Here is a 19491-nt window from a genome sequence, read left to right on the forward strand (position 1 = left end):
AAGGTATGTTAGAGGGATGATAAGGTATGATGGGAGATGATAAGGTAGGTCAGAGGGATGAAAAGGTATGTCAGAGACATGATAAGGTATGATGAGAGATATTTAGAGATGTCAGAGGGATGATAAGATATGTTGGAGGGATGATAAGGTACATCATAGGGATGAAAAAGTGTAAAGGGGTTGATAAGGTACATCATAGGGAAAATAAAGTATAAAGGGGGGTGATAAGGTATGCCAGAGGTATGATAAAGTATAAAGGGGGTTGATAAAGTACATCAGAGTGATGATAAGGTATGTCAGAGGGATGATAAAGTATAAAGGGGGTTGATAAGGTACGTCAGAGTGATGATAAAGTATAAAGGGGGTTGATAAAGTACATCAGAGTGATGATAAGGTATGTCAGAGGGATGATAAAGTATAAAGGGGGTTGATAAGGTACGTCAGAGTGATGATAAAGTATAAAGGGGGTTGATAAAGTACATCAGAGTGATGATAAGGTATGTCAGAGGGATGATAAAGTATAAATGGGTTGATAAGGTACGTCAAAGGGATAATAAAGTATAAAGGGGTTGATAAGGTACGTCAGAGGGATAATAAGGTAGGTAAGAAAGATAATTAAGGATGTCAGAGGGATAATAAGGTATGTCAGAGGGATGATAAAGTATAAAGGGGTTGATAAGGTACATCAGAGGGATAATAAAGTATAAAGGGGGGTGATAAGGTATGCCAGAGGGATAATAAGGTAGGTAAGAAAGATAATTAAGGATGTCAGAGGGATAATAAGGTATGTCAGAGGGATGATAAAGTATAAAGGGGTTAATAAGGGATATCAGACGGATAATAAAGTATAAAGAGGGATGATAAGGTACGTCAGAAGGATAATAAAGTATAAAGGGGATGATAAGGTATGCCAGAGGGATAATAAGGTAGGTAAGAAAGATAATTAAGGATGTCAGAGGGATAATAAGGTATGTCAGAGGGATGATAAAGTATAAAGAGGGATGATAAGGTACGTCAGAAGGATAATAAAGTATAAAGGGGATGATAAGGGATATCAGACGGATAATAAAGTATAGAGAGGGGTGATAAGGTATGTCAGAGGGATGATAAGGTACATCAGAAGGATGATAAGGTATGTCAGAGGGATGATAAAGTATAAAGGGGATGATAAGGTATGCCAGAGGGATAATAAGGTATGTCAGATGAATGATAAGGTAGGTAAAAGAGATAATTAGGGATGTCAGAGGGATGATAAGGTATAAAGGGGGTTGATAAGGTATGGACAGTGGTGGGGAGAGAGGAGAAATCAGTCAGTATATAAAGTGGAGCACAGGACGATTAAAGAAAAGGTCAGTGGTAAAGGTCAGCGCAGCCACACCGCCACTGGACAACACAATACCGACACACACACACACAAAAAAAGCAACCAAACAACAAGCTGCTCCAGCAAAAGCCAACAGAAAGTGTCTGAATACTTCTGCTGCTCATCTCTCAGACCCTGGGGGACACTGCCGAACAGAAACAGCTACAGGAGAGGAGGGGGGGGCGGGGTAAATTGGTGTCGGTGGGATCAGGATTTTCTGTAAGGGTTTACCATGCAGGAGACTGAAGAACTACAGCAAGAACCTGAACTCCGATTATACCAACTAAAATGATTATACCAACCAAATCAAGGCTGAGTTTGATCTATAGCTCTAACATCTGCATAACCAAATTCAAAATAGACAAGTATATGCACAATCATATCAGAATATAATGACCACCTCCTCATCATATAGGAGCAGTTTGTAGTTCTATACTAATTCCAGACTGTAGTCCTGTATCTGTTTCTCTGTATATTTTAATATTATTCTATTTTTACTCTGTTCTTCAATACTCAAGACCCCACAGGAGAGAAAACCACCACAGAGCAGCTATTATTATTTGGGTAAAGGGGTCATAGTGGTGGCGTGTTACCAAAAATGAAAATAAAGTTTTTCGGACTCATTTTATGTAAAGGAAAAAAAACACTGCCTGTCAAAAGTTTGGAGACACCTAGATTGAAAGTTCTTGCATTGAACAACTGTAAAACTGAAGAAAAAATGTACCAAAGACGTATTCTGAAATGAAGCCAAAAGTTGAACATTTCAACGGCAAGCAATTGTAATGGAAACACTGGATTAAAAACTAGCATCTCTACAAGGTAAAATTGCATCACATAGGCCCTAAATATAAAATATTTCATTCTATATTTACTATTACTAGAAGTGGTTTAAACCACCTATGGACCAAAAAAGCTTAAAACTATAGTTTAATCTTAATCTATCTTATGCACCTTGGATAAACTGGAATAAGTGCCTTCTTTATGCTTGTAGACATGAACAGTGCAGCATTTTGGCAGCAAGTTTGTTTTTTTTGGGGTTTTTTTTTCTATTAAAGCGACAGTCTGTAGGTTTTTGGTGAGAGTGGGTGAGAGTGTGTAATTGCACTAAGCATGTGGAAGAGCACTTTTAAATTGTACATTGTGTTGCGGCCTCTTTTCAGAGTGGATGAATCTGTAGCTCGGTGTTTCTCAATCTAGCATTGTCGGGCGGAATTTACGTTCCACTAGCGCTGTGTCTAACTCACACTTAGACAAAACTATATTAAGTCTAAGCTTACTGTAAAGAAATGAAAGCCCTTTACTCACCCAAATAAACTGTTTTCAGGAGAGAAATCTGGTGACACCCTTGCTCACTTCTATATAGGTATTCTTAAAAGTGTTTTACGAATGAAAATAGACCAGAAAAAAGACATCTTATAATACGGTGAGCCTTATAGTCCAAAAATACCATAAAAAAGTTGCCAGATGAACATATGAACGTAATATGGCAAGAAAACTCCTGGAAAAGCCAACTAGACCACTCTGTTTTTAGAATGAATTTATTTGGTTTTGTTTCACTACTGCTTTTAATTTAATAAGAAAACTGCAGCTTTAACAAAAAAACTTTTAAAAGCAGTATGAAAGTGAACTTTTGACGGGCAGTGTAATGATAACGATCCTCCTCACACCCTGAGCGTGACTGGGCTGTAAAGGTCAGTGCGCAGCGGCACGGCGGGACGAGTCGGAGAGCGGCAGGAGGGGTGCCAGAGGGGAGGAGCTGGAGACAAGATTGGTGAGGCGCAAAATTATAGCATGCTCAGATACAGAAATGATAGTGATCAAAACAATCCCCCAATTTAGCTCAAACCGGAACCAGATGCAAAACCGGAAATCAAGAAACGCAAATGACATTTACATACTCAAACTGAAAAAAACTCAAACTTAACACACGTCACAGGTCTCTGGGTGGTGCATGTGTGCCGGGGAGTGAAAGTGTGGAAGCCAATCCAAAAGAAAAAAAAAATAAATAATGTGGGGACAGATTTTACTGTAGCTCTGGCATGCCTGGCCGGGACCGCCGCAGTCGAAACCAGCTCTTTCATCTTGAGGATCAACCAATCGGTTCAAAGTATACACAAACTTCATGGAAAGATTTGACCATATACTTATATATCCTTGCCCTGTTTTTAAAGCTAAAAGATAGCCAAAACAGAAGCTGCCATCTTGTTTGTGTTAGCACAGTAAAAGAAAACCGAAGCCAAAGTAGGCTAAGAAGAAATGGAATGCAAGGCCCAAAGCCCACCATTATAACTAAGTGGTAAGCCCCTCCCCCTGCCTCTATACAAAGAGCACGCACAGCGACTGAACGCTAATCTGCAAACCAATCTGTACACCAACATACTGCTTACTGTCTTCTTAAAATACATTTAAATTCCTGAGTGTTCACAATATTATATGGCTAGTATTAGCTGTCAAACCCCTCATTGCCACATCCCCTTAAAATCACAAAATAACACTAAACTTCTACAAAACACATTAATTCTCAAAAAATATGTGAACAAAACTTGCATATCCTCTTGAGACCCCGTGTCCTCCTATGAGGACATTATATTTCCGCATTTCTGCATCATGATTCTACATTTTTTAAAATGTTAACCCTTTGTCCTTATATGGAGACACTGCCTTTACCATCTGGTGGTCGCCTGACAACATTACAACATATAGTTGATTCAAAATAAGATGGTGGGAATCCCATTCACAGGTTTCTACAGCCAGTTCAGACAGAAACATGGGCCAGGTAAACATTCTCATCCAATTTTATGTTTGAAACCAGTTTATTTACTTACTATAGATAGATACAATTTTGTTTTTGGACTAATTGGGTTCGTCTGATCATCTTTAAATGTTAAAATAAACTATTGTGTCCTTATAAGGACAAAGTTGTTTGCAACAACGACATTCTGTACAAAGACATAGTTTAGTTTTTAAACTGGTTCGGTTCTACTGATCCCACATAGAAATAATAAATAAAAAATGCACACCAGAAAAATTTTCGGATCTCAGGAGGATATTAAATTAAACTTTCTGCTCTGTTCACTTACATGGGAATGGACAGATTTAAAAGTTCCCTTTTTAACCGCTGTCACCCAGTTCACTCTTATATACAGTCTATGTCAGTCTATGCGGCCCGTTTCCTTTTTTGGAGCGGCCCGCAAAGTATTTTAGAAATAGAATGAAAGTTGGCCCGCTGTTAAGCAGGTTTTTATAATGTGAGATTCAAAGTTTGAACGCTAGGTGTCAGAAACGGGCCAAAGAGTCTAAAAGCGGAGAGAGTGCGCATTTCTAGCGCAGAAAAAATGGGACAAAGAGTCTAAAAGTGGAGAGGGTGCGCATTTCTAGTGCAGAAAAACGGGCCAAAGAGTCTAAAAGTGGAGAGGGTGCGCATTTCTAGCGCAGAAAAACGGGCCAAAGAGTCTAAAAGTGGAGAGGGTGCGCATTTCTAGCGCAGAAAAACGGGCCAAAGAGTCTAAAAGTGGAGAGGGTGCGCATTTCTAGTGCAGAAAAACGGGCCAAAGAGTCTAAAAGTGGAGAGGGTGCGCATTTCTAGCGCAGAAAAACGGGCCAAAGAGTCTAAAAGTGGAGAGGGTGTGCATTTCTAGTGCAGAAAAACGGGCCAAAGAGTCTAAAAGTGGAGAGGGTGCACATTTCTAGCGCAGAAAAACGGGCCAAAGAGTCTAAAAGTTGCCGTAATTAAGGAGTTTAATATTAAGAGACATCATGAAATGAAACATTAATTTGAAAAATCTTAGTTTACACAACACTGTCTAAGATAAAGATAGTTAGTCAAGTAAAATGGTGTGTAAAGGAAATAATCAGGAAAATGTATTATTTAATATGGTGTATTTCATTATTTGTTTTATTACAGAGTCTGTGGCCCGTGACTTCAAATATATTTCTCCTTCTGGCCCCCAACAAAAAAAGTTTGGACACCCCTGGTCTATGTGTTTGAACCTTCTGTACCTTCTTCAGACTTTGGACCCAACCCAAACCCAAGCTGATCAACATCTTTGTTCAAGCTGATCATACTAGTGGACCCCTGTGGCCAGGGCCATCATAGTGGTGAACCAGTCTGTGTATTATGTGTATTTAAATAAGACAATGAGACAAGAGTTTCTCTTAAAGACACAGATGCTATTCCATGGGCAGCTGCATCACTAGACCTATCCCTGATTAAAAATGTGTGGGATGCTATACATGTTCAATACCCTTACCGCACAATCTGTGAATCTGGAACTGTGTGAGAATATTGGAGCTGCATGAGATCAATTATCACAAGACTCCATTAGGAACCTCTACAACTCCATTCTAAGACGTCTGGCATGTTGCATTATCATTTATTGTTCCTGTTAACTTTTTTCTTTCTTTAGGATAGCACTGCAATCCCACACTGTATTGGGAATTACTTTTTTTATAATGAGTGTACATTAGCTAGCTGGATCAGATTGTGTTCCTCAAAAAATATACAATTAATATACAGTATTAAAAATCCATAATTCATCTCGAACAGCCACTCCATCTCTGTTTCCACTCACAGCCTCAGTGTGAAAGAGCTGGTTTCCTCTGGCAGCAGTGAAACTCCTGAAGCCTCACCAACCTTCCCACTAAACTGAACAGGGGCCAGCGGTCGTAAAAGGGGTCCTGGCCTTCGCCGGCTCTGGGACACGGAGACCCCTCCCGCGGGTCCGAGCCCCCGTCCTCCGCAAAGCTCTCAGCATCCAGGTCCTCCAGCTCCTCCTCCAACTCCTCCTCCACCTTCCCATAATGCCGCTCGTCTGCGAGCTCGGTAATGTCAGACTCGGGGTCGGAGAGGGTGGGGGAGGGGGTGGGGTCACTCATGCGCTCGCTCATGCACGTGTTCAGTATGGGGGTGCTGGAGCAGCCGGAGACACGGGAACTGGGTTAGTACAACTCAATCACACACACACACAGACGTCCAATCACACACCCACACCTTCCACCAATCATCATTCAGATGGATGTGAATTAATGTATTTTTTAAATAACACTAAAATCTAAAATAACTAATTAACAATATATCATATAGCGCTTTCCCCAAGATACACTACTATAGTGGTGTATGAAAGTTTGTTAATCCTTTTCTATATTTATTCATTAACATGACCTAAAACGTCATCAGATTTTTTAAGTCCTAAAAGTAAATAAACAGAAGCCAGTTAAACAAAAGAGACAAATGAATTATTCTGACTTATTTAATAAGGAAATGATTTTTAGAGAGTAGTGACTTCTTCTTGCAACCCTGCCATGCACAGCATTGTTTTTCTCCTAATAGTGGCCTCATGAACATTAATATTAGCCTTTGTTAGAGAGGCCTTCGGTTGCTTAGAAGTTACTCAGGGGTCCTTTGAGATCTTACTACTTATTACACACCTTGCTCTTGGAGTGATCTTTGTTGGTCGACCACTCCCGGACAGGGTAACAATGGTCTCAAATTTCCTCAATTTAAACACTATAATCTTTCTGACTATGGATTGATGGAGTCCAAACATTTTAGAGATGGTTTTGTACCTTTTCCAGCCTAATAAAACCTTGAATGAGAAAGTTCAGAGGCGTGCAGTTGATATAGTTGGTACCCTTTCTACAACTCCACAGCCCGCCCCCATAGTGAAAATCATGAATCTGATTGGTTAGACTGTCCTTTGACTTTGCTAATAGACTCATTACTACACCCTTCAAAAAACACAAGGAGAAGCAGAAAAATGGCAGAAGCCATTTTAAAAAGCAGTTTTGATTGGTTAGTACCGCTGTCAGTCACATAAGAGTCCTGTAGCAACTACCATATATATTTCCTGATTAAAAATTATGTCATTATTTTACATGCACTTATTGTCACTCCTTCTCTGAAGGGTTAGAAGGGCCTCACTGAACACGAGTAAAAAAGTGTATCCAAACTTTTGATTGGTGCTATTTGGTAAATTTACTAAATTTACTTATTGTAAATGTAAGTAACACTGCACAGTTTATTTGCATTTTCCATACTGTCCCAGTTTTCTTTATGTTTTCTGATTGGGGTTGTATTTTTATATTATTGCTACCATATTTAATCCTACTAAACTAAATAAACCTTTCGATTATTAATATTTTTTTATAGTTTAAATATAAAATGATGAAGATGATGATGATAATATTCAGACACTTTCACTCTCAAGCATACACACACACACACACACACACACACACACTCTCAAACACACTCAGTTTCAGACCTTCTCTCTGCATCTGCTGTTGTAGGGCTTTAGTAGAGTTATAAACAGGTAGTAACAGCAGACCAGTTTTGCCTTTACAGTGAGTGTTTATTAATATTTTCCACCAATCAGCCATAACTTTACAACCACCTGCTTAACACTGTGCTATCTGGCACCAAAACTAACCATACAGCAGATCCTTCAAGTTGTGAGGTGGAAGCATGAAGTGCTGTAAGATTTTGTGGGAAAACTAAACTGCACTGACTTTAGACTTGATAATAAAACACAGTGGATCAACACCAGCAGATGACAGACATGTCTCTTTAAACCATCACTGATCATCAGTAAATGTTACATTTAATTTGTAAATCAAGGGATCAGATTCTGGAGGAAGAGTGGATAGACACAGAGTCCAAACTGCTTGATGTCTAGTGTGAAGTTTCCACCAATCAGTGATGGTTTGGAGAGACATGTCTGTCATCTGCTGGTGTTGATCCACTGTGTTTTATTATCCAGTCTAAAGTCAGTGCAGTTTTGTTTTCCCACAAAATCTTACAGCACTTCATGCTTCCCTCTGCTACTGACAACTTTGGTGGAGATGCAGATTTCATGTTCCAGCAGGACTTGGCACACTGCCCACACTGCCAAAAGTACCAATTGGTTTTATAAAATTTTCAAATTTTCTGAGCCATAATCATCATCAATAAAATAAATAAACTCTTAAAATAGATCACTCTGTGTGTTTAATACATCTATATAATATATGAGTTTCACATTTTTCAATAATATTCCAATTATTTGAGATGTACTTGTGTATACACCACCCAGTTACAGAGGCCACTGTAGATAAAGATAATCAGTGTTTTATTACCTAACCTGTCAGTGGTACTAACGTTATGGCTGATTGGTTTATGTCACTAAAGCTTGGTGTGGAGTTAAAGGGTGTGAGTAAAGGCAGAAGCTCAGCTGCTGCATCTCAAAGCAGTGAGGTGCATGCCACACACACACACACACACACACACACACACACACTTGTCTGGACGAGTACTGACCTCCCAACAAGTCGGAACCAGGGGAACCGGTCGTAGAACGGGTCACCGCCGGTCAGAGCGTGGTCACAGTCCTCCATGGCAGAGCTGGGAACTTCAGCTGCCCGATCGTACATCTCTCTCATCAGGTCCAGTCTCTGTCTGCAGAACCAAACACAATCATTCATTACTCTGTAGGTAGAAGTATAGATACTTGGGTTTAAAATACTTCTGTAGAAGTTGAAGAAGTATCAACTTAAGCTTTTTACTCTTTAAGTAAAAGTGTAAAAGTACTGGAATTAAAACTACTTAAAGTACAAAGGTAATAAAAGGGAAAAACTAGAGAAAACTAAGAACAAAAACTTAGGCCAAACCACAGAGTCCTATAATGCACTGATAATGTAATTTGGGATGCACTAGGCTGTTCCCTGTTTCAGCTCTATATATATGCTGATTATAAATGAATGTATTTTAGTAGAATGTACATATATTAAAGAAGCTTAGTTGGACTGGAGTTTGTCTGGAGTTCTCTTGAGTCTCTGCACGGATCATCCATCTGCTATGTTCTTGCTGGGTTGGGGGGGGGGGGTGGGGTGGGTTGAGGACGTGTGCAGGTGTGATGGATCACAGTATAAACCAATAGGGAGTCGAAATGGTATACGTTTATACTTCTCTACATCCAATCACAATCAGATTCACTCTATCTGGATGGAGAGATTTATCTGGATAGGGGTTTTATTGAACGATGAGAAGCCGGAATGAAAACGAGATGAAATGAAATTGGAGTAATGAGGATGTTTTTAAAATGTAAGGAGTAGAAAGTTCAGATAACTTAATAAAAATAATTAGTCCAGTAAAGTATAGATAATTAACATTTATACTTAAGTAAGGTAAGGAAGTATTTGCACTGTACAATAATAAGCTTTTAACACATCTTAGCATATCTGGACTAGTACATTATATACTGTTACAGAATTAGAGGGTTATTAAGGTCTTGTTTCTTGTTCAGGAAAACCTGACACAACTCGACCTTTGCTAGTAAAACATGGTATCACATATTACTAGTTGTGATATAAGAAGAGTAGACTCATTTTTGCACTACATACATTCATATGGGTAATGAATGGCAATAAACATATAAATACATTTTGTATAAATTACATTTTTAACTTTTAATTCCTCTATTACATAAAAACGTGTGTTAAAATGAACCTTTCACCATACCTCAGCTTCTCTAAGGTCCAGTAGTGTGTGGCTCCATTTTTCTGGTCCTGGACCTCCACAGCTACAATGGTGCGAGGGAAGGGGCGTTTCTCTCTGTCTTTGGCTATGCTGGGGGGCAGGAGATCCGGAGGGAGGGGAGAGTAGAGCGTGTCCGTCAGCAACACAAACTGGAACTGAACCTGGAGGGAGAAACAACAATATATTATCAATTATTATTATCATAATATCATAATAATCATTGGAAGAGGTGAGATACACAGTGCATATGATACAATATTACCACAATATATATTGAAGTCAGCCACCCCTTCTTTTTGAGCTGCTGCTGATGCAGCATTACCGAGCAGCCAGCGCGCTCAGAGGAAAGCGCAGCTGCTCAGTTCCGAAACATCAGCTCACAGACGCCTTGTGCTGAGGACATCACCAATTAGTGGTGTGGGGAGAGAGCGCCATCTACCCTCCCTCTGGGCGCCGGCAGATTGATGGCAAAGCTGCCTGAGCGGGGGTTCGAACCTGCGAACTCCCGCTCATAGCGGCAGCCCTTTAGACCGCTGAAACAAAGTAGAAACACCAGAGCTGCTCACCTTCTTCTTGAGCTCCACACTGATGGCATTGGCCTCTTTGAGGAAGATGGCATTTCCCCACAGCAGGTCTCTCAGGGAGGTGAACTGGTAGAAGCGCCATTTACGGAAAGCCCAGAGCGCCAGCTCAGTCTCACGGTTCGTCCACGCCACTGAACATCACAAAGGTGGATATACAAGGTTTAAATTCTTACAGGCAATAAAAGCATTTTAGAAATATCTGAGGAAAATATTCTAAATTAACTGTTAATTGACTAAACATTTTTTTTATTAATTTTACCCTCATCATGGTTTTTAGTAACATATTGTTATTACTACTGCTACACACAGTACTTATGATTATATCAGTGTACCTGAACATATAAATAGATAGTGGATAAAACAAACATTTTCAGAAACCTTTCTTAGCCTTTAAAAGTAGCTTTTTGCCTCTGCAGCGCCCTCTCAGGTTTAACTGTGCTATAGGCATCGAAGATGTGTCTGTGTACTTTGGTCAATCAATAATACCGCCCCCTCCTGATGTCCAACCATCTGCACCTCAGATCTCGCTATCAAAGGCACACTGCTGCAGCTCAGCCAATCAGCTCCCCCTCCTGCCCTGCCCCTAAACCCATACATCACCCAGTGCCCCTCCCAAACTACCTCTCCCATTTTTTACCTTTTTTCAAATTTGAGCTAGAGGTGGAGTCAGCAAAAATCAGGGAGTTTAGTGCCTCTTTAAGGTATATATATATAAATAAATATGATAATATTGATGTGTATTATTATTCCCCACCTTCTTCCTCTGGCTCCTCCTCCTCCTCTGTGGTTTCTGGGTAATATCGGGAATCGACCTGCCTCTGGAGAGCCTCCAGCTTGCTCTCATAATCCTGAAAATAAAATATTAGGTCACTATTTCTCATTTTCCTTTTTATTGATTTTATAAATTCTATAAAACAATGTGTTGATTTAGTCCTGTTACCAGTCTCTGCTGTTCCAGAAGGTTGCTGGCTTCTTCTCTCTCTCTGCGGTACTGATCCTCCAGCTCCTGCAGTCTGCAAAAAAGATATACACCACATACAGTTATTTGTAATGAAGGTAATATTGGCAATATTGAGATTTCACTGATTCCTAATAAAATCTTTATACATATTTAAAAGCGAAGAACTATAATTGGTTCATATTTCTCAAAACACAGTTTTAAAAAAATGAACATTGTTGTTTTATTCTATAAACTACGGACAAAAATACTGTGTACAAAAATATTGTCATTTAGAGCATTTGTTTGCAGAAAATGAGAAATGTCAGAAATAAAGATGCAGAGCTTCTAGGCCTTAAATAATGAACAAAAAACAAGTTCATATTCATAGAGTTTTAAGAGTTAAAAAATCAGTATTTGGTGGAATAACCCTGGTTTTAAATCACAGTTCTCTTCCACCAGTCTTACACACTGCTTTTGAATAACTTTATGCCCCTCCTGGTGCCCCTCCTATTTATATGCTAGTCAAATGTTCGGACTCACCTTCTCATTTCATGTTTTTTTTTTTTTTCATTTCTTTTTTTTAACATATTTTCTACATGGTAGATAAATATTAAAGACATGAAAACTATTAGGGGCCACATATGGAATTATGTAATAAACAGTAAAAAAGTGTTCGTCCAACTGTTAAACATGGTGGTGGGAGTATCTCCTCTATCAAGTCTACAAAGAAGAGTCAAATATCCACCCAGAATTCTGACTGAAGCCTGGTAATAGATACCAAAATCTGCTCATTGATCATTCAACCAAATATAAGTGTGCTATATGCATATGCTTGACCCTGTAGGTAGAATTAAGACTTTGTCCTGGCTTCAGAAAAAAACCTAGTACCAGTAAAAACAGTTCCCGTACCTCTGCTCCATCTCTTGCTTCATGTCGATGCCCTGTTTCTCCAGCAGCTCTCTCTGGGCGAAGGCCCAGTCCACGGGTTCCACGGGCGTCTCAGCACAGGGCGTCCGCTCCCGTTCCTGCCTGGCCTGCTCTGGATCGTTAAAGCGGAACACGTGGCTCTTCCCCATGATGATACGGTTGCCTGAGAGCGACACAAGGAAACATGATACAGGATTATTGATTATTGATTAGGTGTGCTTCACATGTAGCTATAACCTGACCTCACCTTTCTCTTTCTCTTTCAACTTCAATCTAATTTAAGAACTAAATGAGTTAGAATCATTCTGACAAGCAAACAGCTATAATTTGGCAGGGCCTGGTGATGCATGTTTAGCAGTTTTATTTAGAGATATAACATAGCTTAGCTTACTGTTGTGTTTAGAATGTAGATTATCTTTTATTTATGCTGAAGTTTATGCTCTCTCTCTCTCTCTTTTCAAGCTGTTAAGTGTGGAATATGGAGCTAAACAAGCATTTATTTTCTCCATTAAAACTCTCATTAAACTCAGAACATTACAATATTCTAGTTTAAAAAACATCAAAGCTATCCTAATATTATAACACATTAAAACTTCCCTGGTATATTAAAATACAGTAAAAAAAAGGATCTAGTCTGCCAGGTGTAAATATCACAATACATCATTGTTACTGTCCCCTTCCTAAAAAATACAGTTAAGTAAGAGCATTTAAAAAAAGAATTAATCATGATTTTATCAATGATTTAGTCACACAATAATGTTGTAATGAATACTAGGGTTGGAACCGATATTAGAAATCAGATTTTTTTTTTTTTGTCACATTTAAATACCCATTACTAGAGCTGGGCGATTAATCGTTTTTATCGATTAATTTGTATTTACAGTTATGGACGATGTGTTTTTATGAAAATCATTTTAATTTTCACCACCGACGCTCCCCTGAGCTTAGCCCCGCCCCTCTCTCCCGCAGCCCCCGCCCCATAAAGTTATTTTGAGACGTGACTGCCTATTTAAAAAGCAACAGAAGTTGTTCATTTGTTGGACTTTCATTTGTATCATTTCTAACATATTTAGAGTGTTTTTTACTCACTTTTTTCTCTCTCACAATGTTAATCCTTTACAGCTTCAAAAACATGTATTATGCAAATTAGGCGATGACGTCATTTAGCGACTTTTAGGAGATTTTAGAAGGGGGAAAAAATCGATTTAAATCGAAAATCAGATTTTTTTTTTTTTAATTGAAGTTTGTTTGTTTTTGGGCCATATCGCCCAGCTCTACCCATTACTAATAGCCATCAATCACAGAATTCTATTGTGATTAATTTGATTATATTTTTAATCGATTGAAACCTCTAGAACTGAACACCAGCGCTGTAAACACACCTGATCTGAGAACAGTGGGCTCCGTCACTCTCTTGCCGTTCACATACGTCTCTGCATCCTTGCACGGCTCCAGCACCACCACTCCCTCTCCAGATGCACCGGTGCTGCTGGTGAAGAGGCAGTGCTCCTCCTCGATGAAGTGACCGCTCAGGACAATGTCCTGCCTACAGCTGGCATCTTCACGCCCCACTCTGAACAAAGAGAGAGAGAGGAAGATACACAGTCAAGACTGGAACTGGAAAAGCTGCATTTAGGAGACTCATGACAACAATACAAAAGACAAGATAAATACTTCTAGAAGCTTCTACACAATACCAGTCATTAACCCCTTAAAGTGTATCTTATTTGAGACATCTGCAATATTGTTCTGATAATTAAAATTACATAAAAAACAAAAGTACATTGGGCTAAGTACTGCCACTATGATCAAAAGATCGGTCTGAATCCCGGTTATGCAGCTTGCCATCAGCTGCCGGAGCCCGAGAGAGCACAATTATCCTTGCTCTCTCTGGGTAGGTATATGGTGCTCTATCCTCTTATTACTCCTAGGGTGATGTCAAGATTAATTAACAAAAATTGCAATGATTAACAACGTTTTAACTACAGAAAATTATGAATTAGTTGAATCATTCTTTCATAAGTACTACTAAATATATAAGATATACACTTTATTGTATAGTGTTAAACATAAAAGACAACTCAGAGTGCAAGGGGTTTAACAATGTTGCGTTTTTGTTTTAGTTAGTTTTAAATAAGCTGTGAGCAATACATTCGTAAATCCTGAAAATAAGATAATATTAATAATAATAAATTTAGCAACACTTTGCATATGGGAACTCCAGGTTTAAATAATTTTAACATTTTTTTTTTAAGATTATTTGATGGTTCATGCCTTAAATATGAATTTAAAAAAATCTAATTTGTCTTTAGCACTGTTGAAGAAAACCTAACTTCCTCAGAACAGGAGCCTTATGGTTCATGTAAAATGGTGAAAACATTAGTTAATGTAACATCTTTAACTCTTTAACTCACTTGGTGATTCCATCCTTGATGTAATACAGTAAACACTCGGACATCAGAGGATCTTCATTCAGGTTGACCAGATGAGGCGTCTGAAAAGTGAAATATTCACAGTAAATTCAGAGTAATTCCACAGTTATCTGTTCAATTCTAATATATAAACAGCAATCTTCATGTATGATTTACCTTTTTAGGGGAGAACACTCCAACTGTGCCTCCATCTTCCCTCATGGCCACTCCCATTTCAGCCAGTAGAGCCTCCCTGTGGAGAACGGTGTACAGGGTTAAATTTCATATGTAACATGCAGAGAAAATGTACGGCGATTCCTGAATACTGGACGCTGCTCTGACCTCTCCATGCGAATGGCCTCTGTACGCCGCAGTTTCTCCTCCCAGGTCTCGTTCAGCTCCGCGATGATCTTCTCCGTTTCCTGATGACAGGAAATTACATCACCAATGGATTATTTGAGTCCATTGGTTTGATATTTAGTCTTCTTATCATGTATTATAGATCTTATTCTTGTATCTATCCACCCATCCATCCATCCATCCATCCATCTATCCATCCAACCATCCATTCATCCACCGACCAGTCTATTATCCATCTTTCCATGCATCCATCCACTTGTCCCTCTATATTTCGGCCTATCCATCTATTGGCCTTTGTATCTATTAATCCATCCATCCTTCTGACCATTTATACACACACACATTAATCTATTTGCCTTTTTGTCTATCCATTCTTCTATCCATTGATTCATACATCCAATTATTAGCCCATTAATCCACCAGCATAACCATTCTTCCATGGATCCATCCATTGGGCTATCTATCCATCTTTCCCTCCATAAACCTATTATTCCATCCATCCATGAACTTATCTTTCCATCCATCCATCCATCCGTACACTAAACTGTCTTTCTGTAAATCTATCCATCAATCCATCCACCCACCCACCCACTCAGCAATTACATCCATCAATCCATTCATTAGCCCATCTATCTATCCATCCATCTATCCATCCATCCATCCATCTCTCCATCCTCCATCCATCCATCCGTCCATCCATCCATCCATCCATCCATCCTTCCATCGTACCTTCAGCCTCTCGATGGCCTCCTCGCTGCCGGGGCTGAACATGATGCGGTCGTGCAGGCTGCTGATGGAGCCGGCCCGGCTGGACAGGGCGGAGAGGGCGGAGAGGGACGGGGACGGGCTCATCCCCGTCATGGCGTTGGTCACTGTGGAGAGATGATCCCTTTGACTGACTGCCTGGACACTAGTGACATTAGTCTTGTAATTGGACAGATCTGTCCGGAGCGTTTTGGAACAGAAAGAGAACGGGAGCAGAAGGTGGAGAATTGTGGGAGGAAGTGAACGTTAAAGAGAAACGGTAAAAGAAAGAGGGAGCACGGGAGGAAGAGTAGAGATAGCAGCGTAAGATATAAAGCTTCATCATCTCAGCTGGAAGCAGAACCAAGCAGATCAATCAGCATCAATTTGAGGGCGCTCGACTAGACAGTGAGCAAGAGTTAGTTTCCTGTATCTGAGTCAGGTTACAAAACTGTAATTTCATAAAAGATACACTTCTCTACGAGTGATGCACCGATTCAATATTATGACTGAATATGATTTCTGATATTAACAAAATTAAGAGTGTATACTGGACAATTAGGCCAAATAGGCCATGGGGCTGTATACACTGACTGAACTTGGTGCTTTATGCTTAATAATTCAGGATCAGAGTAACATATGGCTGTTAGCATTGTGGCTAACCTGTTGTTCTAGGTTTCATAATGCAGGTTCAGACATACTACACTACACATACTACTACTACAGCAACCCTAACTAACCAATCAAACCATAAAGATTTCTTCAACTATCAGCAAGTAATCAGTATCAGTAGCAATGCGGCTAACCCACTCCATCACTGCTGAGGTCAGCTACTGTGTCTGTAATCATTAAAACCTCAAACCGTCTGAAACCGGCTGTTTGTATTGCAGATAACCAGCAATTCTAGGCTTTATATTGCAGGTTCTGAGTAATTCACAGACATGATACACATATTATAACAAACAGGAAGACTTGACATATTAGATTGGATTGCTTGAGCTGTCATCAAATATCAGCTAGTAATACAGCTCGGAAAAACTAACGAGCTAACAAGTCGGCCCCTATTATCAGTTAGTACCGCCTACTGTGCACTTTGCTTTCACTCTCCACCAATCGTGTTAAGTAAATTCAAAATATGTAAACTCCTGCCTTAGATGAACACCTAAACTTTATTCTCGCAAAAAAAATAGCACATTTCCATAGCACAACTACTATTTTTTCTCGATTTTAACATTGTGCACTTCCTAGAATGCCTACGTGTAAGTGCACAAGGGTGCTGCCATGTTATCCTAAAGTAATCAGATTATAGCTGCCATAGGCACAGTGCAGAAACATCTTTTGCATAGGCAAAGATGGACCAGAGCCATTCGGAAATGTGCATTATTACAAACATTATTAGCCAAATATATTATGTTATCAGATGTTATTTTTGAAAATAAAGTTTAGGTATATATTTTTAACAGATGATATAAGGTATTTTAAGCGAAAAGAAACAAGGCTGGACAAAAAAAAATAATTATAAAAAAAAAATGTAATCTTTCAAAGACAAAAGAGTCCTGGATCTTAATCTACACACATTTCTCTCCTGAAAACCATTTATTTGGTTGACTAAAGTGCTTCCGTTTATTTACAGTAAGCTCAGATTTCGAATACCACGCTAGCATTGCAGATAACCTGCTCCAAGCCGTTTAAGGCTGGCTGTTACCATAGCAGCTAACCTGCAATTCAAGGCTTCATAATGAAACAGGTTCAGATATAATACACATATTTTAAGAAACAGCAGGGTTTGCTACCTAACCATTGGTTCCCTCTACCTGTCATCAACTATTAGAATGTAATCCAATGAAAAACAGTTAGCATTATGGCTAATCTGCTATTCAAGGCTTTATAAATCGGGATCAGCGCTTCCTATACACATGCTACACATATCATATCAAACTATTAGAAAGTAATCCAGCTTGGAAAAACAGTTAAAATACATGAATTTATAGACATGAGATCCCAAAGCAGTCGTCCAGTTCATGTGTAGCTAGAAATAAATAGCACTTCAGTATATCTATACATGTGTTCATTTGATATGTTTTGTATATACCTCCCACATGGCAAGATATACAGTATTTCAATTGAGAAATTGTACTGAATTGGTATCGGCCGAAACGCATCGGCCAAAAAAAAAGATCAAGTATCATTTATTAATATCAAAATTGTAAAAGAATCAGAGAATCGGTGCATCCCTACTTTTTACTGCCTCAAATTCATTTTAGCATCGTAACCATGCCTGGGCCATTAGCATGGAGATGTGCTGTCCATTAGACTGCTGGAGCAAGAAGGCAAGGGGTCAAGCCAGGACTTAGTAAGCCTCACGTTCACTTTCCCATATTATAATGGATCCAAAGCATCTGCAATCAGCAGAATCAGTCTGAAGCACCACAGCCAGTAATAAATAGCACTGAATTTGTTCACATTGGGAATGTGCTGGACTGTGGTGGTCCAGAGGAATCTGCTTCAGCTTTAATAAAGCTGCAAAGCACTGGGGTGCCGAGAAATACACACATTTCAGAGCAGGTATCCCAGGCCCAGTAGCTTGATACGCTGAGAAAAAAGATAGAGAGAAAGGAGGAGAAAAGACACATCTCATCACCGGAACTCAGAGTAACTGACATCTTCGCAGGTATTAACCATCTAACGCTTTTATTGAAGAAAAAAGAAATGAAATACTTCAATTTTGTACTTTTTTTTTTTCGTTTGTTTGTTTGGAGCTATAATAAAAATTATTATTTTTATTTATTTTCTATTATAAAGACTCAAGTCTTTAAAATGTAAATATACAGCTCTTGAAACAATTAAGAGACCACTTCAATTTATATGATTTTGCTATTTATAGGTATATGTTTGAGTAAAATAAACTACGGACAACATTTCTCCCAAATTCCAAATTAAAATATTGTAAATTAGAGCATTTATTTGCAGAAAATGAGAAATGGCTGAAATAACAAAAAGATGCAGAGCTTCCAATTTCAAATAATGCAAATAAAACAAGTTCATATTCATAAAGTTTTAAGAGTTCAGAAATCAATATTTGGTGGAATAACCCTGGTTTTTAATCACAGTTTTCATGCATCTTGGCATCATGTTCTCCTCCACCAGTCGTACACACTGCTTTTGGATAACTTTACGCTGCTTTTATTCCTGGTGCAAAAATTCAAGCAGTTCAGCTGGTTTTGATGGCTTGTGATCATCCATCTGCCTCTTAAATATATTCTAGAGGTTTTGAATTTGGTCAATTATAGAAACTCATCATTTTTAAGTGGGCTCTTATTTTTCTTCCAGAGCTGTATGTACACTATAATAAATTATACAGTATGTTGGAACTGGAAATGCTACTATTGAAAGACACACTGCCCACTACTGGAGTTTATTAGCCTAATATTATGGGCTTGACATCTGAATGTTGGAGAACTACTCATGTAAGGGGTCAGAGACGGGGGTCACTTACTTTCAATTATATCTCCAAGACCCTGAGCGTAGAGGAGGTCCTTCAGTCTGGCCACCTCCTCCTTCAGCTCACGCACCAGCCGGTTGTTGGGATCTTCGTTGATGACGGCGTTGCAGCGGATCTGTTTGGCTCGGTCTGCGTACCTACAGAGGAA

At 39.1% G+C, this 19491-nt stretch overlaps 1 protein-coding gene and 1 long non-coding RNA gene across 16 annotated transcripts in view; one reads left to right on the plus strand and one right to left on the minus strand.

Moving 5' to 3' along the window:
• The window catches only part of kif1ab (kinesin family member 1Ab), a 57631-nt gene that overhangs the window by 20278 nt on the left and 17862 nt on the right, over positions 1–19491 (minus strand). For 3 of the 12 annotated variants that reach the window (XM_049466899.1, XM_049466900.1, XM_049466901.1), the window contains 14 exons: positions 19338–19480; positions 18395–18433; positions 15827–16038; positions 15080–15159; positions 14915–14990; positions 14741–14820; positions 13709–13899; positions 12309–12489; positions 11400–11472; positions 11214–11307; positions 10442–10590; positions 9858–10036; positions 8658–8795; positions 5997–6272 (listed from right to left, as the gene is read on the minus strand). In XM_049466899.1, the coding sequence (XP_049322856.1) occupies positions 5997–6272; positions 8658–8795; positions 9858–10036; positions 10442–10590; positions 11214–11307; positions 11400–11472; positions 12309–12489; positions 13709–13899; positions 14741–14820; positions 14915–14990; positions 15080–15159; positions 15827–16038; positions 18395–18433; positions 19338–19480 (1911 nt within the window). The remainder of the gene's footprint in view (positions 1–5996; positions 6273–8657; positions 8796–9857; positions 10037–10441; positions 10591–11213; positions 11308–11399; positions 11473–12308; positions 12490–13708; positions 13900–14740; positions 14821–14914; positions 14991–15079; positions 15160–15826; positions 16039–18394; positions 18434–19337; positions 19481–19491) is intronic. The other 9 variants (XM_049466908.1, XM_049466904.1, XM_049466909.1 and 6 more) reach the window with 6 other exon arrangements.
• LOC125782558 (uncharacterized) lies at positions 158–1164 on the plus strand. 4 transcript variants are annotated; one of them, XR_007425271.1, is made up of 4 exons: positions 158–373; positions 436–456; positions 641–671; positions 1081–1164. It is a non-coding gene; the product is annotated as an uncharacterized LOC125782558 (long non-coding RNA). The 4 variants fall into 4 exon arrangements; XR_007425269.1 differs by lacking the exon at positions 641–671 and adding an exon at positions 785–815; XR_007425272.1 differs by lacking the exon at positions 641–671 and adding an exon at positions 969–1009 and having other exon boundaries at positions 1091–1164.

The sequence above is a fragment of the Astyanax mexicanus genome, chromosome 18, assembly GCF_023375975.1.
Source record: "Astyanax mexicanus isolate ESR-SI-001 chromosome 18, AstMex3_surface, whole genome shotgun sequence".
Taxonomy (NCBI): Eukaryota; Metazoa; Chordata; class Actinopteri; order Characiformes; family Acestrorhamphidae; genus Astyanax; species Astyanax mexicanus.